This window comes from Psittacula echo (genome assembly GCF_963264785.1).
Source record: "Psittacula echo genome assembly, chromosome: 14".
Lineage (NCBI taxonomy): Eukaryota > Metazoa > Chordata > Aves > Psittaciformes > Psittacidae > Psittacula > Psittacula echo.
The window spans coordinates 6,007,029-6,034,117 of NC_137750.1; the positions used below are offsets into that span (position 1 = coordinate 6,007,029).

At 52.4% G+C, this 27,089-nt stretch overlaps 1 protein-coding gene across 1 annotated transcript; it reads left to right on the forward strand.

Annotated features, from left to right (window-relative positions):
• The first annotated feature begins 199 nt into the window (after positions 1–199).
• On the forward strand, positions 200–27,088 carry NPLOC4 (NPL4 homolog, ubiquitin recognition factor). Its single transcript, XM_080629315.1, has 17 exons — positions 200–389; positions 1,425–1,505; positions 4,022–4,134; positions 5,065–5,244; positions 7,415–7,463; positions 8,238–8,332; positions 9,475–9,598; positions 10,151–10,330; positions 12,094–12,180; positions 13,712–13,783; positions 14,507–14,633; positions 16,608–16,768; positions 23,294–23,365; positions 24,867–24,962; positions 25,596–25,712; positions 26,581–26,683; positions 26,906–27,088. Exons 1-17 carry the CDS (start codon positions 375–377, stop codon positions 27,061–27,063), a joined length of 1,830 nt encoding a protein of 609 aa, XP_080485441.1. The 5' UTR covers positions 200–374; the 3' UTR covers positions 27,064–27,088.
• The last annotated feature ends 1 nt before the right edge of the window (position 27,089 follows it).

Here is a 27,089-nt window from a genome sequence, read left to right on the forward strand (position 1 = left end):
GAGCCGGGCCCTGCCGCATGATGCTGGGGGGGACCGATTGTGGGCGGAACGAAAGTGCGGGTGCGGTAGCACGGAGGGACGACTGAGGTGAGTGCACCGAGGCAGCGTGGGGAACCGCTATGGATGTAGCACCGAAGCCGTGCAGGGGGACGGTTGTGGCGGTGGCACCGCCCCGCCCGGGATAGGAACTCTCAAGCTGCGGAACGCGTGTGCCGGGGTGCGGGGCCCGGGCGGAGCGGGCGCAGGCGGCGGGCCGGGCCCGGGAGGCGGCGGGCCTGAAGCGGGCCGGGGCAGGCAGCGGAGCGGGCAGGGCCGGGCAGGGTCGCGGCGGTGTCGGGACGTGGCGGCGGGGCCTGGGCCCGGCGGGCAGCGCCATGGCCGAGACCATCGTGAGTGGGGCCGGGCGGCCGCGCCGGGGGGAGGGGCGATGAGGCAGCAGATTCCTGTGGGGCGGCGGGGCCGGGCCGGGCCGCGCTCAGCCCGCACCGGGGCCCGCCCGGGGAGCGGCGGTGTCCGGGCCCGGCGGCCCCTCGGAGCGTGCGGGGTTCGGGACCGTGACCCCCGGTCCCCAATAGCCGCGGTCCCGGGGAAGGGGCCCCGTCCTGGCCTGGAGCCGATAGCGCTGGCGGAGGAGCTCCCCGGTACCGTGAGGGTGTCCTGTGGCCCTGGTGCTGGGCTCGCTCCTGTGCTGGAAGTCAGAGTGTTAAAGGGGACCGCAGCCTCCGTGTTCCCCCGTGTCCCTCCTTCCAGCACTCGCTGCCAGCCTGAGCCTGGCTCTGCAGAACCCATCCGCAGGTGAACGTGCTTTAGGGCAGCTTTAGAGCAGCTCGAGTCACTTCTCCAGCTCTCAGCACCATGAGGACATTGACATTGATGTTTACCCCTTTGTGAGGGGTTGTCCCCAGCCTTTTGTCCCCAGAAGTGCTGGTTTTCCCTATTTCTCACTCCAGGTCACAGCACGGCTGCTGCTTTGTCTCACAGGAGCACCATGAGCCTGTGGCTCTTCCCCTCATCCCTTCAGCAGTGATGGAAGTTGCACATCAGTCGAAACAAGAGTGCAGGTGCCCACAAGCACCGGTTAGACCAGTGTCTGTGGGCAGGCACTGAATAAATCCCTCCCATGGAACCTCTGATTCATGCTCCTGGAAGTTTAATTCCACGTCTGAGGTCAGAGCTTGGACCCAAACAAAAGCAGCGTCAGTTTTTCCTGCTGCCAACTTCTTGCCTCATGCACGAGGGTAACTCACCCTGTGCTGGGCAGACCTCAGCCAGTGCCACCCCGCTCTGTGTTTGCCCCTTCTTCTGAAGAGGGGCACTGGAAGCAGGAGGGAGGAGCAGAGGGGATGGTCAGGAGGCAGCGTGGCTGCAGCAGGGTGGGCTCTGGCCCTGGGCCAGCACTGACCCGCGGTGTCCTCCTCCTGCAGATCATCCGCGTGCAGTCGCCGGAGGGGGTGAAGCGAATCACGGCCACGAAGCGCGAGACAGTGGCGACCTTCCTCAAGAAGGTACCTGGGGCTCTGCAGGGGGATGGGGACGGGCCTTTAGGACACGGTTATAGGGTTCTTGCAAAGAAATGGCAGCTGGGGCTGACAGTGACACAGGAAAGCTTAGAGCAGCTCCCAGTGCCTAAAGGAGCTCCAGGAAACCTGGGGAGGGGCTTTGGACAAGGGCCTGTAGGGACAGGCCAAGAGGAATGGCTTTAACCTGCCAGAGGGGAGACTGAGATGAGCTCTTAGGTGCTGAGGCGCTGGCCCAGGGTGCCCAGAGAAGCTGTGGCTGCCCCATCCCTGGCAGTGTTCAAGGCCAGGTTGGACACAGGGGCTTGGAGCAAGCTGCTCCAGTGGAAGGTGTCCCTGCCCGTGGCAGGGGTTGGGAATGGATGAGCTTTAAGGTCCCTTCCAGCCAGTCGGTGACTCTATGAAAGCTGATAGTCAAAGCCTTTGGCCTTTTCAGGTCAGACTCAGCTGCTTGATTTATGCTTTGAATAACATTTGAATGTGCTTTGTGTGCTGCTGGTTTTCCAGTATGGTTTTGGAGAGAGCAGGGAAGGAATTGAGGTGAATTCTTAAGGTGATGTGGGAGCCTCTGGCATCTGCTGGGAAGGATTTCATAGAATCATCCACTCTGGGATGAGGAGAACATACAAGTGCTGGAGTTGTCACATCTGGAGTTGGCTGTGGCTTGTTCTTTGGTCTGAATTCAACTGCCTAATGTTTAAAGTTTGTTATTCAAGAGCGAGCAGTTCTGTTTCCTTCCCTCCTGGAACTCTGCTGTAACCTGGAACTGTCAGATTAGGATTCCTTTGCTTTATAAGAGAAGCACTTTGTGTTCCTGTGCCTGAAGGGCCTTTCTTTCAGTCAGCTCCATTTCCTTTCCCCCTGCAAGGGGGAATGGGAACAGAGTGAAACCTTCTGCTCTCTGTGAGTCATTGCCTTTGTTTGAGGCTTGCGCTCAGACCATCACATCAATCCCCACCTGACCAGGCGAAAATCCTGATGGATTTCAGGGCTGGGTCAGAGCCACCCCTCGGTCTCTCAACAGCTTCACCCAAGGAAAGAAAAGCTTTCGGAATCCCAGTGCAAAACAAGCTGCTGCTTTCAGGGGTTCATATAACCCGAGGCCGTGTGGAACAATCCTCCTGCAACCGCTCAGTTGGAACAAAAGCATCACCACTCACTGACATTGCCTGTTGGCCTGGGGAAAACTCTGTCCTCTTCCAGAGCTGAATACAAGACGTGGTTGGTGTCTTTTAGCTGGTACAGGGTTTGCTTGCAAGAGGAAAGTTGCAAACGTTACCACCCAAGATCTGTGCCTGTTAATAGCTGTGGTTTGTAACGCTGAGATGTTCATCCATATGGTGGGGTTTGTATTTAGCTGCAATTAAACCAGCATCGGGTTGCTGTTTCTGTGCTGGCAATTCGCTTGGATCTCCCCCTTGACTCCAGAGAAGCCCCGAAAGAAGGAAGAAATCAGAGTGAGGAGGGTCTCAGTAATCTTCTTTTACAGCACCTCCTTGGTGAGAGCACTGAAAAGTGATCTCTGGGGTGTGTGCAGGTTAGAATGAGGTAGGAACTGCCTTGCACCTCTTAGTAATGTGCTGTGGGATTTGTCCCCCTAGAACTAAGGGAAGTGCGTGGCCTGACAAGGTAATGTTTGACTCAGAGAAGGTGCTTTCCATGTCTTTGCTCTTTGTTTGTGGCTCCTGAGGCTGAGCCTATGTGCAGTCACTGCCTGTGAGCCCTACCAACGCCACAGGGAGGTGTTCTTAATGAAAATCAAGGCTGCTCACTTGAGGGTTTAGGATGAAACTTGTCATCTAGAGAAACTTTTAACAGCACTTTGAAACTGATGTCGTCTTTAAGTGGCCCAGTGTGAGAATTGCTGTTGCTGTGAAGAGGTGTTTGGCTGAGCAAGAGTAAAACAGCCTTAAAATGAACTGGTGAGAGGATGAGCAGGGAAAAACCTGCCTGGGACTGAGAGGTGGCTATTGTGAGGGTAAGTTCCATTGGGAGAAAAGAGGTAAATGAGGGAAGACAGAAGGGAGAACAGCAGGAAGAGCTTGAGTGAAACTCATGTAGCATCTGGTGGGTGAGAGCAGAGGGCCGTGAGAACAACTAGTAGATGAGGGCAAGAGATCCTCAGAGGTGAAGCTCTGGATGGAGGAATTCTGGTCACAGGAAGATGAGGATGACTTGGCAAGGCTGAGCGAAAGACCTGGGGTAATGAGGAGAGAGTTTCCCCCTTCTAGTCATGACAGCACTTGCCTGGGTTTAGATAAAGTGCTGCATTTATGTTGTGTGAGTGAGAGACATGTTCTGTTTCAATTCCTTTTTAAAATAGATCTCTTGTGTTACTCAGTGTTTCTGTTTTCCTTGGTTATCCTCTGCGCTTCAGAAATGCAGATGAATTCAGCTCAAGTTTTGCAATAGAAGTTCCCTGGATTTAGCACTCTAAGCAGCTTTCAGCATCTGCCTAGGGGTGTGAGGTGCCTTCAACCGTGTCGTTCTTCTCTCTCTTTCAGGTTGCAAAAGAATTTGGCTTCAGGAATAATGGCTTTTCTGTGTACACCAATAGAAACAGGACAGGCGAGATCACAGCAGCACAAAACAAATCCCTCAACTTGCTGAAGATCAAGTGAGTCTGGGGGGAGCACAGTGGGTGCAGGGGGGCTCTGTGTGCAGGGAGCCTCCCCTCTGAGCCTGCCTGGGCTCTTCCCTCGAGCTGGGCAGCAGCAGCCATGTCCCCTTACAGCAGTGCCAAGGTTTTGGCTGTCTCTTGCCAGCTCCTTGAAGGGACAAGTTTGATGTGAAATGGGGTGATCAAATTGATGACGTGTGAGGCTGCAGTAGCCGGTTCTTAGGTCACTTGTGGTGGTGTGTTTGGTGGTGAGGCAGCACCAGGCCCTCTGTTTGCTCTCACAGCCTGCAGCAAGCTCCCTCATCCTTCCCTCCTGATCCCCTTTTGCTCTGCATCGATGCCAGAGTCTGACAGTCCTGGAGCCGGGATGAGTGGTGCCAATGGTGCAGTTGCCTCATGTTTGCTGCGAATGTTTTCATTCTGTTGGTGTCAAGAGTAACATTAAACTGGTTAAAAATACAAGAGCTGTTACCACTACTTGCAACTTGTCACTTGAATGTGTCAGTGCTGGCAGCTGCCTCGGGAAGGCTGTGACTTGATGGGCACAGGATCTACACGAGTTCTTTTTTCCTGCTGGAGCTGTTACTTCTCTCCATATCCTCCTGTTGCCTTTTTCTCCACCTTTACCCATCCCTGGCAGTGCTCAAGGCCAGGCTGGACAGGGCTTGGAGCAACCTGCTCTGGGGGAAGGTGTCCCTGCCTGTGGCAGTGGGTTGGAACTGGAGGAGCTTTAAGGTCCCTGCCAACACAAGCCAGTCTGGGATTTTGTGATTAGATTATATGTGTTTATTAGTCCATGTTAGTTTATATGTTATTATATGTGATTCTAGGATACAGTTTGTGATAAATTACATGCTCTCTATGGTCTGGGAGGTTTGCTACCCAGAAGCATCTCCTGATACCTGTCTATGTTTCCCACACCTACAGGCATGGTGATATGCTGTTCCTCTACCCCTCAAGCCCGGCTGGCTCCTCCTCAGAGACCATGGACACCTCTGTCTCCCAAAGCTTGCGGCCCGTGGGGGCCCCTCAGGTGGTGGAAGATGAGATCGACCAGTATCTGATCAAACAGGATGGGAAGATTTACCGGAACCGAGACCAGCAGCTGTGAGTATGGCTTGAATTTGCTCCTGCTGATGCATCTGAGCCTCATCAGAGCTTGTAGCCAGCAGCCAGGAAATGTGCTACAGGACCTGCCCCCCGCACTGCTGTTATGGCCCTCGCTGCCTTTGGAATGTTCACAAGGAAAAACAGCCCTTGTCATTGTCCTGGAAGGTTCAATCAAGCTCTGGTGAAGGAAGGAAGCAGATACCAAAATCCCAGGGTCTTTGCCAGGAAGGACTCATTTAGAGCATCCATTGTTCTGGTCAAGGTGGCCACTGCTATGGGACTTGGGATCATGTATTTTGTGCTCGTAAAACATTGGAGTTCTCTGGATTAAAATGAATACTTTGAGTCCTTCCCGGGATGTCCCAGCAGCCGGTGCTGTGTAGAAGCAGGAGGTTGTGCTCTGTGTGTGGCATATTGCTTAGGAAGCAGGGGCCTGCTGTCCACAGCAGCTTCTGTCCCATATGGTCTCAATGTGCAGCTCCCACCCGGTGCTAAGTGAGCATCAAGATCAGATTTGCCTCCTAAATCCTCTGTCAGAGCAGGGACCTGAGCGGTGCTGCCTTTTCTGGTTGCTGCAGTCTCCCCCTCCTTGGGCAGAGTCAACACAGCCACACATCACTGTCTTCAGGTGGTGCCTCACCTGATGTCCCACGCAGGAACACAGGATCTTCGGATCCAGCCACTCCTGACAAAGGAAAAACACAAGAAAAGGGAATGAGTGGAAGTATCCAATGGTAAAGATGTGGAAATGAGACTTGGGTCTCTGCCTGCTTAGTTTTTGGCTTCCTTTCCATCACGTGCCTTCCTAACCTTTGTGTGGAACCAGGGAGTCCATTTTGCTCACAGCAAAACAACACAGCCTGGCTTTGCCAGGGCTCTGAGCTGCGAGAGGCTTGGGTAAACAGAGCAGCTTGTGGTCTTTGTAGAAGTAAGAACACAATGTGAGTTAATACCACCCGAAATCTGCACTGATGCTGCTACAATGTCCTCTGTCTGCAGAGCTTGAATAACGTCCCTGGGTGCTGGCTTGATGTCTTATTCTGGTATGGGCTTGGGGCTGGACCCCTCTGCAGGGTAACTTCTGAAAGGGCTCGAATGAAGGTTTTAAAGGCAACCAGGAATTCTTTCTGTACCAGAAGAGCTCTCCCTTCCCGTGGTGTTGTCTTCCATCTGGTTTATCTTTAGTGCTGCAGCAGCAAGGAACTCGGGAGAGACGTAGCCTTTACGTGGCAAATCCTATCGAGCCTTTTCAGGCTGATGATAGATGAGGGAAGTGTCACATTATTGAAACAATCAAGGCAAAACCCCAGCACTCCATGGCACAAAACCTGCCTTTAACTTGACCACATTTTTCAGCACAATAAATGAAGGTGTTGTTCTTAGCAGGGAGCCAGAGCACAGTGGTGGATATTTATGATAAAAAGAGTGTGTCTGGGCTTGTTCCTGTATTTGGGAGTGCATATCAATCTAAACATGAAGGGATGCTGGCGCTCAGCTGAGTGCATTAGCAGCCTTTAGAGGTCCTTTATGTACATTATCTGCCACAATACTTTGTTAAAAGCAATGCTGCAACTGGATCTCATCCATTTTGTCTTTACAAGCGCCGTGCTCCTCTCCAGAGGCTTCCTTTGAAACCAGCTCTGACCTAAAGCAGAGGGGGGGAGGGTTTATTGGTTTGGGGTTGGTTTAAAGCAATCACCTCAAAAGGAGATGTTTTCCCCTCTGCTTTATAACTTCCCCCAGCAGGTCTTTATCTGCACGATAAACACATGCTGCCCTGTTTGTTCCACACCAGCCTCTGGGGCCTGATAAAGGCTGAACATTTTGGTTGTCTCTTTGTTAAAGCCACCCGGACCAAGCCCATGACGTAGGTTTGGAATTCTTTGAATTGAAAAGCAGCCCCAGTGTGGGGCTGTAAAACCTGAGAAGCTGTGATCTGACAGGGCCTCACGTGGCTCTGCAGGGAGCAGAGCACAGGCGTGAGCAGGGCTGCATCTTGACCTGGGCCTCGCAGAGTGAACCTTTAATCTTGTGGTGACCCCTCTATAATGTTCCCGAGTGGGCAGGGGCTCAGAGCTCTGTGTTTGTATAGATCGTACACACCAAACCAGTCTGATTTGCCATGGTTAAATGAGATCTAACGCTACTTCTCTTTCTCTTCTCAAAGGTGTCGCCACGGCCCCTTGGGGAAGTGTGTGCATTGTGTGCCACTGGAGGTAAGAGCCCTGGGAAGGTGCCCTAGGAAGTCCCACAAAAACATGTGCTCTTGCGTTCAGCTTCCTCCAGGATGGAGGCTTTTCCTCAGAGCACTGCCCACGCAGGGGTGGCAGTTCTGGGTCCGGAGCCTGCTGTGCTCTCTCAGAGGTGCTGGCTCACATCCAGGCTCACTAAAGCTCTAGGCCTTCCTGACCCTGGGTTCATTCTGGTTCATGCTCTGCTTCTCTGCAGTGATGAGTTTAACAGAAAGTCCTTTAGAAAAGCTCCAGTTTTCCTCCCTCTTGTCTCCTGCCTGGATCTGCTTGTTTCATCCCCTCTCATGGATCCCAGCACTTCCCAGTTCAACCACATTGAAGGCAGCTTTAGTAACACCTACAAATGTGCTGTGTGATTTATGGCATAAAGCAGAGAGCCCTCAAGCCAGGATGGCTGTTCCCCCGCCGGCTGCTCTGGAAGTTCTTTGGCCCTGTTTGAGCAGCTGGGCTCTTTGTTTGTTGTTAGATATTGAAAGGGAAAAAGCCTTTTGCCTTTGAGGCTCATTGTGATTTGTGGAGCCAATCTGTTCTAAAAGTAGGAGGTGATACTAAAACTCGCTGTTGTAAAGCCCCACTGTTTGTATCTCAGTAGTAGCTGCCTGGAAAATGAGCCTAAGCTTCCTTGATTGTTTCCACATTGAGAGGCAGAGGGGTTGACTCTAGAACATCCATTTGTTCAGTGCTCAATGTGTTAGCAGACAGGTGTCTGACCTGCCTTTGCTTTGGTGTTTTTGGCAGCCTTTTGATGAGGATTATTTGAACCATCTGGAACCTCCTGTGAAGCACATGTCGTTCCATGCCTACATCAGGAAGCTGACCGGAGGGGCAGACAAGTAAGAAAATCTCTGGGTTTGAGGGGATCTTGTTGTAGCTTCTTTTCCTTTTAAAATACAACCGAAAGCACAGACTGATCTCACCGAAGCAGTGTTGGATACAGCTATGGGAAGGGCAACCTGAGGAGAAAACAGCACGTTGAAAAGAAAAGGGGAAGAAAGGCAGGAAAACAAATGTGGTTTTCTTTTCTTTTTTGTTGTGGCAGTGTAATTGCTTCCAGGAAACGCTGCTGATGGGAAAGAAAGCCAGATGGGAGGAAAGAGGTTCCATAATGATTCCAAGCCTGGGTCTCAAACCTCATGGAGAGGTACTGAGACTGTGGTGGACCTGGGGAGCTTTGATTCATCAATGGCTTTCCTTACCTACAAATGTGAATAGGACAGAAGGATGAGCCTGATATTCCTCAGGGCCTGATTCTGCTTTGTCCCATGCTCTGTGTGTCCTTAGTGAAACCTTTGCCTGTCGTGGTGCCATAGTTCATCACCCACTAACAGAAGATGTGTCCTACCCCTCTATGGGGTGGAGGACGCTGTGGTGACACAGGCCAGGAAGTGCTGAGCAGAGAGGGAGCACCAAAAGAACTGCAAAGGATCTAAAGTCCCTTCAGGACTGGCAGAGAACCCCTGTGTTCTGAAGTGCAGCTCCTCTAGATGAGTTACACAGAGGTGTAACCTTCCCCCTCTTATTCCTAAATGCCGTTGGGATTTTTCTAATGGCTTTGTGAGATGCAGCTCAAGTCATTTGAAGGGAACTTCCCTTTGCAGGAAGCCTCCTGCACATGAAAGGAGCTCTAATTTGCCCTAGTGGTATAATCTATTACTTCCCGTGTGCTGCATGAATTATTTAAGCAGGGTCCCATGAGTTTTTTGTCTCTGCTCTTGCTTGAATATCTGCTGAAGAGCTGAGTTGGGGACCACCCATCAGCCTCTCGACCTCCCACACTAAGTGGGCAGCAGAGGTTATTCAGGGATCACTCCCAGTGGGATTTTGCAGGGTGCTTTTAGATCCTCTGAAGATGCAAGGCATTGCTGCCGCCCCGTTTCCCACTACCCTGCATCCTCTTTATTTCTATCCACTTGGTTTTTTTGAGACCCAAAAGCATTTCTGTGCTAACAGCAGCCTCCTCTTTTCCTCCTTGCAGGGGGAAATTTGTTGCCCTGGAGAACATCAGCTGTAAGATCAAGTCAGGCTGTGAAGGGCACCCTCCGTGGCCAGAAGGCATCTGCACAAAGTGCCAGCCAAGCGCCATCACTCTCAATAGACAGGTGAGATGGAGCTCGCAGGAGCCTTGTGCCTAAAGCTGAGAAGGGGCTTGGCTTTTATTTTGGGAGAGGTGACTTCAAGAGCAGCCAGCTTGGAGTGAGGAGCCCTTGAGTATTGGCAGGTGCTGGGAAATGGCTGTTAAGGTCTTTAGTCCTTGCAGAAAAGGACTCCAGAATGTGTCTGGATCAGCAGTTTCCTCTAAACGTGGAGGACGCCTGTGCTAACGATGAATCCCCACTCTTTCCTCGTGGGAATCAAAAGGCCACCCACTGCTTTTCCTTGTTTCCTCTTAAATATCAGTGCCTGGTTTTAGTTGCAAAGGGCCCTAGGAAAGAAGCCAAGCTCAGGGGGTGCTCAGTGCTTCTCCACACTCTATCCCGTGACGGGTTCTGCTTGCTGGGCAGGGCAGTGGTGCCAAAGGGGAGGCTGCAGCAGCAGGAGAGGGTCAGCTCCCTTTCTTGGGAGAGGAAAGGCTGCAGAGGGGTGATGTGTGTCCTGGGCAGTGGGAAGGTTTCGGTGGTAGGATGGCCTGACGCTTGAACTTTGTCAAACAGAAATACAGGCATGTTGACAACATCATGTTTGAGAACCACACAATTGCAGATCGCTTCCTCGACTTCTGGCGGAAGACAGGAAACCAACACCTCGGGTACCTCTATGGCCGGTACACAGAGCACAAAGACATCCCCCTGGGCATCCGGGCCGAGGTTGCTGCCATCTATGAACCCCCACAGGTAAAACCTGGGCCCCGTGGAGTCCATCTTCACTCATAGAGATAATCAGGGAGCACAGAAACACTGTGTTTGGGAAACTTCCTGCAGTATTTCCAACTGCAGCTCCATGAGCAGGAGTCCCATGATAAAGGTGATGTGATTTATGTCTTTAGTGTCCCTGTCAGTTATTGCCACTGGAAGAATTTTAAAACCCAGATGTGCTTTTTGTTATTTGTACACTTTCTTTTATGTTACTCTGTGCTCAGATGATTTCAAGCTAAGGGTGACTTCCGAGCAGAGGATTTCACCTTTCAGATTTCCTTGATTACTGGATTTCCAAGGCTGTGATACACAACAGCTTGAAAACAAAGTCTCTACTAGGGAAAAGAATCCTTATGAGCTCTCTGGGAAACTTTAAGCAGTTTAATGAGACAAAAATGCAGTCTGCTCCGTGATGGAGAGGCCGAGGAGGAGATTTGATGCCTCGGAGCAGCCGAGTCCCCACTAGATGGTGCACGGCTCCACCCGGAGAGTCTGGCCTCTCAGGAGCCCAAAGGCTGAACGTGGTGTCAGAGAGCTGAAAATGGAGATGACAAAGGCAAAAAGCCACTCTGCCCCCAACACAGGGCTCAGCTTGCAGTAGGGTTTGCCTTCTGGCTCTTCAGTGCTGATCAAAGTCACTTCTCTAAGTGCAGGCGCTGTGTACAAATGTACTGAGGTGGGTTGTATGTTTGCTTCCTCTTGATGATTTCTGCAGGGCTGTTAGAGTAAGATGCAACAGATTTATCAGTGGAAAAAGAACAAGTGGCTCTTTAGGAGTGTGTGTGAGAGCAGGACTGCAAGATGTTTGTATGTTCTTCCTTTCTCTCCGATATGGATCACATGTAGAATCATGGAATGGTTTGGGTTGGAAGGGACCTGAAAGCTCATCCATTCCCAACCCCTGCCATGGGCAGGGACACCTTCCACTAGAGCAGGTTGCTCCAAGCCCCTGTGTCCAACCTGGCCTTGAACACTGCCAGGGATGGGGCAGCCACAGCTTCTCTGGGCACCCTGTGCCAGCGCCTCAGCACCCTCACAGGGAAGAGCTTCTGCCTAAGAGCTCATCTCAGTCTCCTCTCTGTCAGTTTAAAGCCATTCCTCCTTTTCTTATCCCTACACACCCCTGTATATGAGCAGAGCCAGGCCCTCTGTTGTTTCAGTTTCACTGTTAAGCTCCTGCTTTGGAAGTTCATGTGCTTTCGGTTGTGCATGGTAAGAGCAAGGAAGCTTTTGCTGCCCTGGCAAGCAGTCCCTACTGTGCTTCTTGACACGGCATCTCCCCACACGAGAGCTCGCCTCTGAAACACACCCAGATGGGGTTGTGTTTTCCAGAGCACGGGGGGGAAGCCTATGCTGGGCTCTTGGATTCACCAGATTCCTGCCTTTCTGCTGCTCAGCGATGCAGACAAATGAAGCAGCAGCAAAACTGGCAGCTGAACACAGAGCCTTGGAAAATGATTTAATCTCTTGCATTTTCCAAAGTGCTCCGAAACAGCAGTGCCCTGTCTGTGAATGTTCAGTCTTTCATTCATAAACCCTGACACAGGCTGAAAACACAGCTGAAGAGCTCTGGTGGGATGGGCCTGTGAGGAGAGGAGGTCCCTGGGGTGGAACTGGTCAGTGGTAACATTGGAGGGGAAACCTTGACCTCTGCTTTCCTTCTCTGTCTCGCTCCTGACAGTGGCCAAGTGTATTATGTTTTCTCCGGTTCTGTCTCACCAGCAAGTTTTTCTCTGCTGCAGATTGGCACCCAGAACAGCCTGGAGATCCTGGAAGATCCCAAAGCTGAGGTTGTGGATGAGATTGCGGCAAAGCTTGGACTGAGAAAGGTTTGAATGATGTTGGATCTCATGTGTCTTGGTGTGGCAGTGAAGAAAGGCCTTGGTGGTTCCCTTCAGCCCCAGGGGGTTAACCAAAATGTTGGACTTGTCTGAAATGTGTTTGTGTTGGTAGTTCTTAGGCTTTTAGGTCTGGAAAACAAACCAAAAGCATTTTCCTGAGCACAAGCATCTAGCCGGGCTGTGCAGCTGAAGTCAGCAGTCCTCTGTTATGAGCGACATCAAAGGGAGTAGCAAAGAAGCAGAAACACCATTTTCCCTTTTATTTCCCCTCAGATAGGGGCTGTTCCTGGTAGCATCTCCCCAGTGAGTGCTAATTTGGTGCAGATGCAGCTGGAGTTGCTTTCTGAGTTTCTTCCTTTTGACACAATCTGTGCTCCGCTTCCAGAGCAGAGGCTGTTGCGTGTGTTTTATTCTCCTCTGTGGGGTCCTATCTCCTGATGCTGCTGATGCAGGCAATCTGTCTGTTGTTGAGGGGTGCAGGTCCCCCAGCAGCTGAGCCTCAGCCCTCTGTTCCCCCTCAGCCACCCAACCCAGATGTATGGCTGCTGGGATCCAGGGGATTGCTGACATCTCTCAAACCTGTGCTGATTATTCTCCTGTTTGGGAAATGTTTTGGTATCACACGAATGCCAGGAGTGAGATGTACACAAACAAGATTTGGCTTGCTAAAGAAAACACAAAGCAGAAAAGCCTCGGTACAGCAGACTATAAACAGCTGTGGTGAGGTCTTTTGTTCTCCACGATAAGATCTGCAGCCTTTTGCCAGTGTCTGAAGCAAAGCTCCTGTGTGTGTTATTTATTTCCACGCTTTTCCTCTGCTTCTCAGGTCAGGTATCTTTAATCAGTATCATTTAACACGTACCTGAGCGCTGGGTGTGGGGTTTGAGCTGGCTGGGATCTGAACCAGCAGTTCTCCCTCTGAAGGGTTAATGGTCAGGAGGGGGCCGATCAGAGCGGGCTCCAGCACGTGTGTGAAGGGTTCACGCAGCGGTGTGTGTGTACACATCCATCCTCCTAGGTGCAAACAATGCAGAAAGCAGGAATGTGGGTTTTGGATCGGAGCAGGCCAGTTTGGAATGAATCATACTCCAGCGGGAACATTTGAGCTTTATCTTAACTAGAGACTGAGCTTCCAAATGAGATCATGTGAGCTGCTTTGTCATCTGCTGGCGCTCCTGCTCTGCGCTCGATAGGAAATGCTTTTTGCTGTGGGTGGGAGGAGGTAGCGGCTGAGAGGCCTCTTGCAGCCTCCAGATCTTTCCATGCAAAAATATTCCATAGTGAAACATAAAGCTGCAGGTGCCCCCGGCCGGCCAGCTGGCATGCTGCTCCTGGAAATGGGATTCAAATGAGCCCGGCACAGCTGGGAGAGCCATTTCCTTCAGGCAGCTACAGCAGGGCCGTGCGAGGAGCCAAGAACATCTTGTCCTGCTAGGAGAAAATGTATAAGCTCTCTTCTGGTTTGGGGTTTGGGTGTTTTTTTTCCTTAAAGCAACTTTCCTTGTAATGCTCCTTATAGGTTGGCTGGATATTTACTGATCTGGTGTCTGAGGACACACGGAAAGGGACTGTTCGATACAGCAGAAACAAGGTGAGGTTCAAGCTAATGAGAGCTGCTGGTGCTGAGGGCTGGTAATGGCTAAATGCTGGCTGTGCCCAGCAGGGTGCTGAGCAGCGCTGGAGGTGATGCTGGGAATAGAGTTCTTGTGAAATGGGGTTGGTTCTTCAGAAGCTTCTGGAGGAAAAGGAGCTCGAAGAGCACTGTTAGGGGGTTGAAGCTGTTCATCTAGAATGCAAAGCTGCCTTCAGCCACTCTGCTTTAAGAAATGGTGCTCCTGGTTTAAGAAACTCTGGATGAGCTTTCACGTCCCTTCCAACACAAACCAGTCTGGGGTTCGAAGATGATTCTATGATTGGGGTGGTTTGAGGTGCAAACTGAGCCAGAGTGGCTCGGTCAGAGGTTGTTCCTCTGGGCTGGGCTTTGTGAGATATATATAGCTCAAGCTTTGACCTTCTCAGCCTCCTGTCGTTCTAAATCAATGACGTCCCCATTTGGAAAATGAAAGCCTGTTAAAATGAAAAGCAAAGGTGTGCAGAGGTGGGGGGAAGCCCAGGTGGGGCAGTCCCTCTGGCAGGAGCCAGGCTCAGGGCTGGAGAGCTGACATGTCACATACCTTCCCCAGCCTCTGCAGCAGCTTCCTACAAAAGCATGTTTTCGGGGGGTGTTGATAGTTTTCTTTGGCTGCAGACCAAGGAAATGGGCCTGGGCTCCACCACGTTGTCCTTGGTATTGATATTGCTGCTCTTCCCTCAGGACACGTATTATCTAAGTGCAGAGGAGTGCATCACAGCTGGGAACTTTCAGAACCAGCAGCCCAACATCTGTCGCCTTTCTCCAGATGGTCATTTTGGATCCAAGTTTGTCACAGTTGTGGCTACAGGTATTCACTGGCCTGGGCTTGCCCCAGCTCTCCAGGTTACACATGAATTACCTCTTGTTAATAGAAGAATATACAGCTCTGCCAGGAGGAACCAGACATCCCGGTCCCCATCTGTCCTGTTTAACAAGGGCTTTGCTTTGCTCTAGCAAGTAAAACGCTTCTTCATTCCTTCTGCTATCTTCTCTACAATCATTTACCCTGTCCCCTGCAGGAAACTTAATGAAGGGTCAGAGTTGGAGCATCCACCTCTCTGATCCAGAAAGCGTTTTTTGCCTGCAGCCAGGGGAATAACTGTTCCTCACTTCTCTGGTTTGAATCTTTAAGCTCCAAGTGCTGTTGCCTGAAAACGGCAATGAGGAACCAGGGGAATGCAGAGCCTGAGAGTTAACTCTGCTGGTTCAGCATGAAGGAGGGACCTTTATCTCCCTTGTGTTGCTGTCAGGGAAACCCTTACATGGGATGCTGCACTCTTCTGCACGTGGAAACATTTCATATTTGCCTGAATGAAAGAGAGAAGCTGCAAAACCTGCTTTGCTTTATCTCCTCTGCTATTAGCCATTTCACAGCAAGCCTCCAGAGGTACTGGGGAACGCTCTGCACTGCCCGGGCTGCGAGGGGAGATGTTGGTGTGTGCTGGTTGTTGCAGTGTTCAAGGTTCAGTCTGCCACGGCGTGACACATGTGCTCAGTTAAAACTCCCCTGGAGCAGATACGCTGGGTTCTGGGTCTGTTTAACGCAATAACCCCAAACCCAAACCTCGTGACTTCCAAACAGCATCCAGTGTAAAAACTGAAAGTGTGATATTCTATTGCCTGCTCCGAGCCCGGGTTTTGTAAGTGTTCCCGGAGCCTTTTCCAGTGAAAAGCTCTCTCTTTCAGTTGAGGCCCGTGCAGTCAGACAGCTGCCCGTGCATTCCAGACTGCTCAACGCATCCATCTTTCATTACAGATAGATGTGTATCTCACTCAGCCTTTGTGTTATTTATTTCTGGGTTTAAACAAGGTGTTTTACTGAGAAGCCAACGGCCGGCTTTGTTCAGACCTTGCCTGGGTCTGGGTCTATGTTTCATTTCTAGGAGTGTTTGTTCTGGAGCAGAGAGTGATTGAGGTTAGAGATCAAAAGGTAGAAAATGAATATTTCCTCTTTTCTGTTCCAGATAATCTCATTCTCTTCTGTTCAATCAGCCATCAGGTTTCTATTTAAACACTTGATTCCTTCAGTTCGTGCCATATAAATATATTTGGATAGTTTGCATCAACTTTGCCTTTAAATCCTCGACACGGATTAATTCCTATCCCCTCCTGAATTCCCTAGGTTTGGAAATAGTAACGTTTTCCTACCATCTGTCTGTATCTTCTCTTTCCAGTTGTATTCTACTGACATATGACCTGATGTTGCTTACATTACCCAAATTAAAGCGCCAAGCATGTGATCTATCAGTGAGCCAGGGGCTTAATTTCCACTTTCCATGTCAGATTTCCACCGAGCCATCCATTACAGGCTGAGAAACCACTTTTTCTTCTTATCCCTGACATCTCTTAGGTGACCAACCCTCCATCTGCGGCTTGCAGCTCCTTGGAAATGAAACAGGCTCCTAGGAGCTGTGGGTCTGGTTTCTGTTTTGAGAGGGAGGAGATACCCACAGGGTAGCGGGAGGGTGTTGCTATCTGGAGCCCTCTGAAAGGGCAGCTTCACCTTTAAGCTCCTGGCAGAGTGCTCTTGCTGTCACTGCAGGGGTCTGTCCTGTTAGGCTGGCTGTGAAAATGCGTGTTACTTAATAAATGTAGAGCTTAGAGGGGATTCTGGCCTAGAAATCTTTACATGCAGCAGCACCAGGGGCTTCATCTCATCGTTCTTTGCTGTTAGCAACAGCACGGTGTTTAGTGTTGCTCCTGGGGTTGTGCCTCGCAGAGTTACACTGGACAAATCACTCCTGGGTGGGATTTTTAAGCAGCCTCTTCTCTTCTCTTCCAGGTGGTCCCGACAACCAGGTCCATTTCGAGGGGTACCAGGTCTCGAATCAATGCATGGCTCTGGTTCGGGATGAGTGCTTGCTGCCCTGCCGAGATGCACCGGAGCTGGGCTACGCCAAGGAGTCCAGCAGCGAGCAGTATGTGCCTGATGTGTTCTATAAGGTAAGAGCTGCGTGCCTGGGGCAGGGGGAGAGCTGCAGAACCAGCTCTGCCGTGTGTCTGGAAATCAGTATGGAAATCAGCATGGCCAGCTCAGGAAAGGATGTCTTTGAGGTCTGAACTATTTTCAGTAGTAACCGTTCACCACATGTCTGCAGAGTAATTGCATAAGCTCCACTTCCCCCTCGTAAATGGGCTGTTATGGTTCCCAGCACAGCAGTAGCCATTGGCTATCCAGCTTCTAAATGAGGTCTGCAGTGATCCACCACGAGCCCATAGCAAGTGCTCTAAATTCACCTCCCCTCTATACGTGTTGGCAGTATTTGCCATGCCTCTCTGTTCATTTTAATCCCCAGCTGAGTTCAGCTTCGTCTGCTGCGCAGCCATATGATGCGTGCTCGCAGGAATGGAGCAGTGGGTTCCCTTTGCACTGCCAGGGATTTGCTCGTGTGTGACACGCTTACAGGCACCAACTGGGTAGCAGATGCAGCAAAAAATAGATGCAGGAAGGGAAGGTCCGGCCTTGTGTGTGCTTCTCTGAGACAGAAGGAAGGTGCGAAGGCTGTCAGAGCAAGGGTTGTGCCCCAGCTTTCCTCTCTAGTGCTGGGGTGGCTGCCAGTGCTCCAGTTCTTGGGTCAGACTAAACTCCATAAACTGGTCCTGAGGAGCAGTGGGGGATCCACACCCCCAAAGTGAATCCAGAACACTCCTGCATGATGTGTCCCGCAGGAGCACTGCTGGTAAGCTATGTGCTGTGGTTTTCAGAGCAGCTGGTGATGAATGGACTGTCATTATTCTCCTGACAGTTGTTCCTGGGGATCTTCAGCCCCCCTGTATCTGCAGGGCCGAGTTAGAAACTTGGGGACAGGAGCTCTGCGGAGGCTAATGGCACCGCTTCTCAAACGTGTGTATGCTGGTGCCCTGTGAGCAGGGACAGAGGAATTAATTAATGGTGCTGTTTGCCAGCTAATTAGCCATCCATCACCCGAGCTGGTTATCTCCTCCTTGTCTCTGTGATATTCACAGCGTGCTCCTGCTGCCTATATTAAAGCTGTCCATGAAGGAGCATGGGATAAGCAAAGCTGCCTTCACTTGGGGTGACTGAAATGAGCCTATTGTGCACCAGCAACAGAAATGGAGCTGGTCAAAATGCTCTTGTGTGCCCTGAACCTGAAACGCTGGCCTGGGTGAATTAGCTTGGGAGACTCCATTCCACCCCTTAACACCCAGCTGCTGGCTTGTCTAATAAAGAGGAACACCCCTTGGCTAATTTCAGCGCTGGAGAGGAAAGGTGATGGGATCTGTGCCTCTTCCCTTCGCACACAGGCAGTTCTCAGGAGCTGATAAGCCAGGTCCGATTCAGATGCAGCAGAGCTCTGTTGTGCAAGGGTTGGCCCTGGATGTGAAGATGAGATCACTCCTGGCGTGCTCTGGTCCTGCTTGGAGGAGCCCGCACTGTGCCACACTCGGGGCGCAGCCTCGCAGGAGGTCCCGTAGTCTGTGTCCCACATGTGGGCCACCCGGGGTGCTGGGAGCAGCAGGAAGGCAGTGGGTGTTCCCATACGGTCTTCGCTCCCATTTGGAATCTGAAGCTGGGAGATAAACGGAATGAGAACTGATGGCTGCAGCCTCGCGTGGAAATTTCCATGCGCCACACATTCGCTGGGTCGGGCTGCAGCTTATTTCATCCATTTTATAACTCGCCTCCATAATGGCCTCTTCCATGTTGAGGGCTGCTCCGGCGGCTGGGATTGTCCTTCAGCCTTGAACGTGTTTGGCTGTAGGAGCTCTTAATTTTTTTGGAATGTTCTTAAATCAACGGAAAGCTTAGTCACTGCTGGCGTGGAAAACCTTCGGGGTCTCATTGAATGTGCAAGGCTTGAGGTCAGAGACACTACCTCAGAGTTACTGGGTTGGTGACAGTGATGGTGTCAAAGCCTTGGTCAAGTGCAGTGTGAGGAGCAGGAGTCCAGCACTTGGCCTCGCAGCAGGGAACAGATGGTTCAAGGTCCAGCGCCCTGCTCCCTGTTTCCCTGCTGAAACTGCAGGAGCTGAGCCCCCAGTCCTCACTGGGGAGGTCCCCTCTGTGCTGGCCGCCCAGATAGCTTTGGGCTGAAAGCTGCGCTTTAGAGGAGTTGCTGTGTTTTGTCTCACGCTCAGAAGCTATCACTGCTAAAGAGAAAAGTCCATACGTATATTTCTGTGTAATGTGGAAGTATCCATTTGGAAAGCCCTTTAGGATGAAAGGAGCTATTGGATGAGAACCAGAAGGGCAGTGTTTTGTGTAGTGTGGGTATATTTATAGAGCAACTGTGCATCCAGATGTGCAATCTTCTGAACCCTCCTATCTGTCTGCAGCAGGGCAGCACAGTAGATTCAGCTTCGGCTTTGCGAATAGGAATAGGAAGAGGTGCTGCTGGCTGCATCTCTAGTGAGGGGTAAGCCAGCAACTGTGTTTTGATCATGCTCAACGATGTGTCATGCCTCTGCAGTAGGTGTTGTTATTTCAGTGATGACTGTTAAAGATGCACTTGGATTGGCATCACTGCAGGCACAGGAGGGGGTGAGGGCCCATGCTGCAGGCAAGAGCTGCAGCTTCAGGACTTCCCTGCACGGCTGAAGCGGTGTCTGTGGTCAGAGAGCTGCTTTTCCATGGCTTGCACCTTGTTTTGTGTCTGTGGAGCGGGAGCGGGACCTACCACATCCTGTGGGGCTGCAGCTGCTCCTGCCTGAACGTGACTCACCTCGTGTGTGCTAGCGCAGATGGGCTGTTCTTCCATGGAAAGAGGAGAGCTGATGGCACCGGTGCTGTCCTGCCTCGGGAGGTGAGGCGTTCTTCCTGAGGCTTACCCTTGTGATTCCTCTATTTCTTTACCATTCTCTTTATGTTGGCCACTGGCCCTGCTGCTTGGAGGAGCCACCCCCGTGGAATTGGCAGTGTGTGCTTTCTGCATGCGGCTGCTGCTTTCCTGGCTCGGGAGGGCTGGAGTTCTGCTCCAGCCTGAACACTCAGGGCTTTGGGGACCATGAGTACAAGTTCCTTTGCTCTGAGGTGCCTCCCCAGGTAAGATTAGCCAGAAGGAAGAACACATCCCCCCTGGCCCCCGGGTTGTCTGTGCAGCATCGCTGCGCAGCGCTGTCTCCAATCTGAATGTTGCACAACCGGCACAGGCATCTCAGTGAGTTCAATGCAATGAAACTCAGGAAGGAGTCGCTCTTGTCAAGACACAGACACACAGGTCAGGGTAACTGCTCTCTGTGGGTAAAGACAATGGTGTTGCAGTGGCCACTTCACCCTGTTTCTCAGCTGGATGAGGCAGAGCCTGTCTGAATGTTACATACGAGCATTTTCCGCTCCCTGTCTTCTACCCTTGAGTGGTCTCCTTTGTCCATCTGGTTCTAGAAATTAACGGTATTGATTCTGGTTTCACTAAGAAGGTGCCTTCCAAACCCTGGGTTGATTATTCAGAGCTGAAGTTGAGGAGATTGGCTGCCTTTTACAGACCCTTTGAAACACTTGGATAATTGGATTTTGGGACTGGCTTTGTCTCTTATCACAGGTATTTGTGTTGGCTCAGTACAAACATGGAGATGTCACCCTTGCAGTGAATTGCATTTTACAGCTGCCTTAACATTCCCCCTGAGTTTCTTTGGGATGGTGTAAGACGAAAGCCCTTTACAATGGCACCAGTGTTGTGAAAGAGCCCTTTGCCCTAGCAGGGACCAGCGTGGACTTTGTGCATTTACAGCGGCTGAGCCTTGGCTTGCAGCTTGCAAAGCGCCGTCCCATCTGTCCCTGGGTGAGCCCTGTGCCAGGGCACTGCTTTTATTAGAGCAAAGGGACCTCTGCGGCAGGCTGCCCCCAGCCGGGCACACATTGCTTCCTCCTGTTTGCTCTGAAATCCTCTTCCAGGGAAGGCACCAGATCCAGGCTGCAGGGAGGGTTCACTGACAGTGAAGGACTTCCCCTGCCTGGCCTCCTCCCAGCACTTCGTGTTGGACTGGAAAAGCCGCCTTAGCCTTAAATGTCCCAGCTGCTCTGGGGAGGAGGATGCTTGATTAGCTCACGAGGAGTCTCCTGAGAAGGGTTTCAACTCTCACTGACCTATTGCTCTTATGAAAGTTGCTTCATTTCTGTGTCAGCTGCTGGATGTGTGCAAAGGGGCAGGACTGGCAGGTAAAGCTCTTGGAATCAGCAGAGGGAAGAATGAGGTTGGGCTTTATGAATGCACAGGAAGGACAGAGAACTGCTCAGCTGCATGGTGCCTTCAGCAGGGCGAGTCCAGCATGGGATGCTGATGGTGTGGGATGCTAACAGCCATCCAGCCCTGGAATATGGAGCCAGAGCCTCCCTCTTGACTGAAGCCACCCAGGCTCCTCACTCAGATCTCAAACCTGAGGCCACCCAGCAGCCTGTCCCACTGCAGCCGTCCTGGAGCTGCAGGGGTGTGCAGTGCATCCTGCATTCCCTGTGGGAGCCTCCCATCTTCCCCCTGTTTGACCTCCTCCGTTTGCAGCTCCTGCCTCCAAACAGTGATTCGCAAGGCTCTATTCGCAGCGCCTGCTGCAACCTCCAGCTTGCTCCTGTCTTCAGGATGATTCATTGTCCAGATCCTCTAGGCTTTGCTGCTTGATTTTTGTCCAGGAACCAAATACTTGCGCCTTCGTGAACCTCTTCCTGGCCTCCCTTTGGAGTCATTGCTTCTGGGCGTTCATGGCTTGGGGATCTCAGCAATAACATGCCAAGAGGCACTGCTGGGGCCCCAGTGACGGCTGAGTTCAGGATGAAGATGTCTTTCTCCCAGCTTGACGTTTGTTAAGGCCTTTAAAATGTAATTGCCTAATAAAATGGTGTTATGGGGGTTGGAGGAGAAGTGCTGGTGTTGAGGGGGGCTCTGTCTGAGGGACTGGAGGGGATGAGGTTCCAGTTTGGTGCTAACAGCCCAGCGCCCGTCTCGAGGCCTCACTCAGCAGCGTGACATTCAGAAGGCGGCATTTAACATGGAAATCCCCGGAGGCAGAGATTAAAGCGAACAGGTGCTGGAAAAACGTTTCTGCATATTAGAACTTAATTAGATTTGAAAACGAATTCCAGATGGGCTCATTATGGGTGAGTTGTTGCAGGTTCCTTCTTGCCGGGGCAGGGTTGTGTTTGGGAAGCCGCTTCGGTCTGATTGGATTTGATTCCTGCCTCTTTGCGGTATCACGGCGATCTAGGAGCAGGTTTAGCTTTCAGCTCCTGTGATCTCCCTGCGAAGGCTCCACGTCTCCTCCTGCTCCTGTCAGAGGCAGGGAGATCTGAGGCCACGAGCCACCCGCCTCGTAGCTGCAATCACCACAGGGCCAGCAACCTGTCATGTTCAAGGAGAAACAGATCCTTATCGGGGCCGCTTTTAAAAGGGAGCTTCAAAGACTGGAAGGTAGATTCTGAACAAAGGGAACGGTTCCTGGGGACCGAGGATGTTTGGGAAAGGGGCAGGGAAAGGGGGGATGCTGCCTGGAGGGGAGCAGCGTGCCGGAGCCTGCTCGGCTGTGTCAGGGTGTACCGGGAGCGCGCAGCAGGAGAGCTGCCGCACCGCATACTTGTGCCGTGTAAATACCAACGTGAGGCAGCAGTGCTGATAGTGGGGGAGTGGCGGGAGAAAACAGGGATCCAGGGAGGAGGGAGTCAGCTGCATCCCGGGAATGCTACTCCAAACCCTGCTTGGGGGGGTCACAGCCCTCCACTGAGGTGTCGCGGGCTGCCTCCAGCCACAGGGCTTCCGAGAGCTCAGTGAATGCAAACTTCAGTGTAAGGCCCTTGATTGGGAATTATGGGCGTGTGATTTATATGGGGCTCAGTGAATGATTTATAACATGTTAAGTGATGATTTAGGTAGGGAATAAAACCCCCTCTTAGAGAATCTTTAATGAAAAGTGTCAGTTCTCATGAATTTATGTCTGGAGCCGTGTTTGAACTCGGCATGTTTGACATCAATCACGTCTAATTGTCATCCCGTGATTAATGAACATATGCTGGCCGTTTCTCTCCATAATTAAACTTTACTTTCAATGCGCCTGGCAAAGCAAAACAAGTTTGTGCCTTGTGATGTGCTGGTTCTTCAGGCTGTGTGCGAGAGAGGGCCGGGATTTCCACCTCCCAAGTGAGAGACTCGTGACCGGTTCTGCAGAGTCAGGTTTGCCTTGGCTGAGTGGTGCTGTTCCTCCCTTCTGAGACACCCTGTGCCTTAAAGTGGCATCTGCAATGCTCAGGTGGTGCCAGGCACCTCCCTGGTGCTGACAACTGAGGCGAGCAGAGCCAGGTGGGTTGTGACCACGCTCATGTCCTCCTTATGGAGATCCGGAGCTCTCCATCCCTCAGGAGCTGCAGGGAGTTGGGCAGCACCAGCGCCATAGAAGCAGGTTCATCTCTGCACCCTTAGGTCTGCCCAAGACGAGGATCCCAGGCTCCTGTGTGGGTGTCTGCAGGGCAGGATCCCATTGGCTTCACTTCTATGCTGAGGAATAATGAGACTCTTTATTTTCCAGGACATAGACAAGTTTGGCAACGAGATCACACAGCTGGCTCGCCCGCTCCCGGTGGAGTACTTAATCATAGATGTAAGTATTCCTTGCACTTGTTTGCTTGCAGCAGGAGATGGTCAGGGTGGAGGGAAGCTCTTAACCCACTTCTGAGTTCATATTGGAGGTGATTCATACGACAGATATTCCTTCTTTCTCCTTTCCCCTCTGCTGCCAGGCATTTCTAGCACTGAGGTGTGCTCTGGGGTGGTTCCAGAGCTCCTCGGGATCTCTGTGGTGCCAGGGAACACGCTTGCTTCCTGGGAAAACACTGCCTGGTGTTATCCCAGCTGGCACGTAGCCACACGGGGGGGAGCAGCCAGCCCCATGGATGCGTGTGCTGGGCACCACCTCATGGGGAGCTAATGAGGAAGCTCCAGTCCCTGTCTCTTACAATCCATCCCCTTCGCTGACTCAGCAGAGCAGGTTGGTTGGACAGAAATGCCTGTTCCTGGCGGAGGGAATTCCCGATGGAGCCCGGCTCTGCCTGCCCCTGAGCGAGCACTGCCAGGCCCTGGGGCACGGCTCTGCCCTTTGGCTCGCAGGGGGGCTGTGGAAGGGAAGCAGATAATTGGGATGACAGATGACATTGCTGGAGGTGGTGCCAATCCACCCGGAGCAACTGGTGGGGTGCAGCTGTCCCTGGCACAGGCAGTGTCCCGTGGGAAGCTGGCAGCTCATCCTTCATCCCAGGTCACTTGTGTCACTGGGGCTGGCACTGGGATGTGACACAGAAATGGTGTGTCCAGAACAAGGGGCTCTTTGTGCCACTCGGCAGAGCTGCAGCAAATTTATTGCTCCAGTAGTAAGAGCATCTGTTTCCGGGTACCTGGGGTGTAATTAAGATGAAAGGAGATGGATGGAATGTGCATGGAGGAGCGGTCGGGGAAGCTGCACTTCTGAAACGTTGTGCTTTGTCTCTTTAAAGGGGAAAAAGACTTTAGTGCAGCCAGTGCTGCCCTGGCAGGTATTGCTGCAGCTCTGCTTGCAAAGGGCCTCACTGACAGAGCCCAGCAACTGCCACCAAACCTTAAAGCCCCCAGGATTAGGACTGGCTTAAATATCAGAAGCTGGTCTAAACACTGGCTTGTGAGCTCAGTAACGCGGTGCAATGTTGTTGCCCTGTTCCCATCCCTTCGGCACAGGGTTTGTGCACCCAGAGCACAGGGTGACTGTTCTGTGAAGTGCAAAGGTATTTTCTTGGCACCTGTTCCAGCCCCAAATGGAGCAGCATGGACCCCTGGTTACCCCAGGGCCAGACATGATTGTGTTCTCCCCTGCCACCCCTTGGTGTTAAGGTGACATCAGTACATCACCCTCCAGCCCCGCTAGAAACAACGGCGAGGAGCTACAGACTGTGCTGATTGGAATCTCACTTTAAGCATTCAAAGCCGTCAGAAGATCCTGGCTGCAATTCCCTTGCTGTCTCCTGGCTGAGCTCTAACATGTAGCCTGGCTGCTCTTGGCTATCAGGAGCTTCCCGTATCCCACTTGCTTTCCCTCCTGCCAGTGCTCTGATCATCCTGTCTTGGATTTACAGATTACTACAACTTTTCCCAAGGATCCAGTCTACACATTTTCTATTTCTCAAAATCCATTCCCCATCGAGAACCGTGATGTGCTGGGAGAAACTCAGGTGAGGAAAGCTTCTGGGTAAGGGGAATGGCTTTAACCTGCAGGAGGGGAGACTGAGATGAGCTCTGAGGCAGAAGCTCTTCCCTGTGAGGGTGCTGAGGCGCTGGCACAGGGTGCCCAGAGAAGCTGTGGCTGCCCCATCCCTGGCAGTGTTCAAGGCCAGGTTGGACACAGGGGCTTGGAGCAACCTGCTCTAGTGGAAGGGGTCCCTGCCCGTGGCAGGGGTTGGAACTGGATGAGCTTTAAGGTCCCTTCAACCCAAACCAGACTGGGATTCTATGAGACCTTTTCCTGCAAGAGGCCCATGGGGCTGAGCAGAGGCAGCTGCTGGATGGCTCGGGGCTCTCTGGGTGTTGCCAGCACACAGCAACCTTGAGTTGCTTTAAAGCAGCAACAGCTCGATTTTTAAGGAGGCTGTGCCAAAGGTATCAGAGGCTTCCTCCAGGAGTCATCACGAGAAAGGGGTCAGTGCCTGTTGTGGCTTTGGGAGAGGCTGGCTTGCTGAGGACATCCAGGGTTCAAGAGCAGAGAAAGAGGAGGGGATGGACAGGAGAGTCAGAGTGAATCCGCATAGGAAAATAAAGACACCATGTGGGGAGACGTGACTTCTCTTTATTGCTGTCCCTCTCTCCAGGACTTCCACAGCTTGGCCACGTATCTGTCCCAGAATACTTCCTCCATCTTCCTAGACATCATTTCTGATTTCCATCTGCTCCTCTTCCTGGTCACGAACGAGGTCATGCCTCTGCGGGTACGTAACGGGGAGGAACGGCTCGTGTCGGCATCGCTGGGGCCCTCAGCTCCTCCTGGGCTGTCACGTGGAGGTGACCAAGCCATGGGTGCAGGGCAGGGTGTGCTGCCGGCCCAACACCTCCCCTTCCAGCTGAGCTGTTTGGAGAAGGTTTAAAAGTGAAGCCAAAGCCCTGACTAGATCAAGAGGAGCTCAGAGCAGTGAGCGGGGGTGGTTGTGAACACGGTCACAGCCCGGCCAGAGCCAACTTGGCTGCGGCTCTGGGAGCTGGGAATGTTTGTTCAAGGATCTCAGAATCAGAAATTCCTGTCAGAACGATAATGGGCTCAGAGCCCCCAGATCCGTGAGGCCAACGAGTCCCTGGCTGCACAGCTTGGCTGGGCACCGGGGCTTGGCCCAGGCCCCTGCTCCACATCTGCACTGCTGGATGCCAGAGGAAGGGGCCATGTCTTTGCCAGAGGCTTCGAGGACATGTGTGGGGCAGCAGGGCTGACCCTGGGCAGCTGGAGATCAGGCTGGGGTGCTCCAGCACAGAGGGTCTGCACCCCTGGGTGCCAGGCTCAGCACCCACATGCTCTCCTGCGCAGGGCAGTGCAGCTTGGTTTGGTGACAGCCTCCTCTAAGGAGAGGCAAAGGAAGCGTTTGGGTTTGAGGGTGTTTCTGAGTGTTGGGGGAGCAGAAGGGCCAATCTGCATCTTGCTCCCTGCCTGTGAACCTCACAAGGGCAGCACAAAGGACATTTTAAACCAGCTCAGACTCACAGTTGTGTCTTGCTGTGGCTGGTGGAGGAGGGCAGAAGGCACTTTTCTGGTCACAGCCCCAGTCTGGGCACTACAGGAGTGCTTGATTTCCCTCTTATGGTTTCCAGGACAGCATCAGCTTGTTGCTGGAAGCTGTGAGGACCAAGAATGAGGAGCTGGCACAGACCTGGAAGAAATCAGAGCAGTGGGCCACCATCGAGCAGCTCTGCAGTAAGAAAAGGGGTCCCTCTGGGAGGGGGGATCCTGTGTCCCTGGGGCTTGGTCCCCTCAAGCCACCTTGGAGGCTGCTGGAGACTTGGGAGGGAGGAAGGCAGCGAGTGGGAATGGGCTCTGGGGTGCCTCCGCCTTGGAGCTTCCCCTGGGTGCTGGCCTTGGGGCAAGGGCAGCATCTCCTGCACTTCGCCCTGCTCTGAGCAGTTCTGTCTCCCGCAGGCACGGTGGGTGTCCCGCTCCCAGGACTGCAGGAGTACGGGGCCATGGGCGGCTCGACACACGCGGTGGCAGCGGCCATGTGGGCCTGTCAGCACTGCACCTTCATGAACCAGCCGGGCACGGACCACTGCGAGATGTGCAGCCTGCCGCGGACCTAACCAATACACAGCAACCCACAGAGCAG

Coding starts and splice junctions, on each gene's coding strand:
- NPLOC4 (XM_080629315.1), top strand. Junction 7,464..8,237: donor TGCATTGTGTGCCACTGGAG/GTAAGAGCCCTG, acceptor TGTTTTTGGCAG/CCTTTTGATGAGGATTATTT. Junction 9,599..10,150: donor CCATCACTCTCAATAGACAG/GTGAGATGGAGC, acceptor TTTGTCAAACAG/AAATACAGGCATGTTGACAA.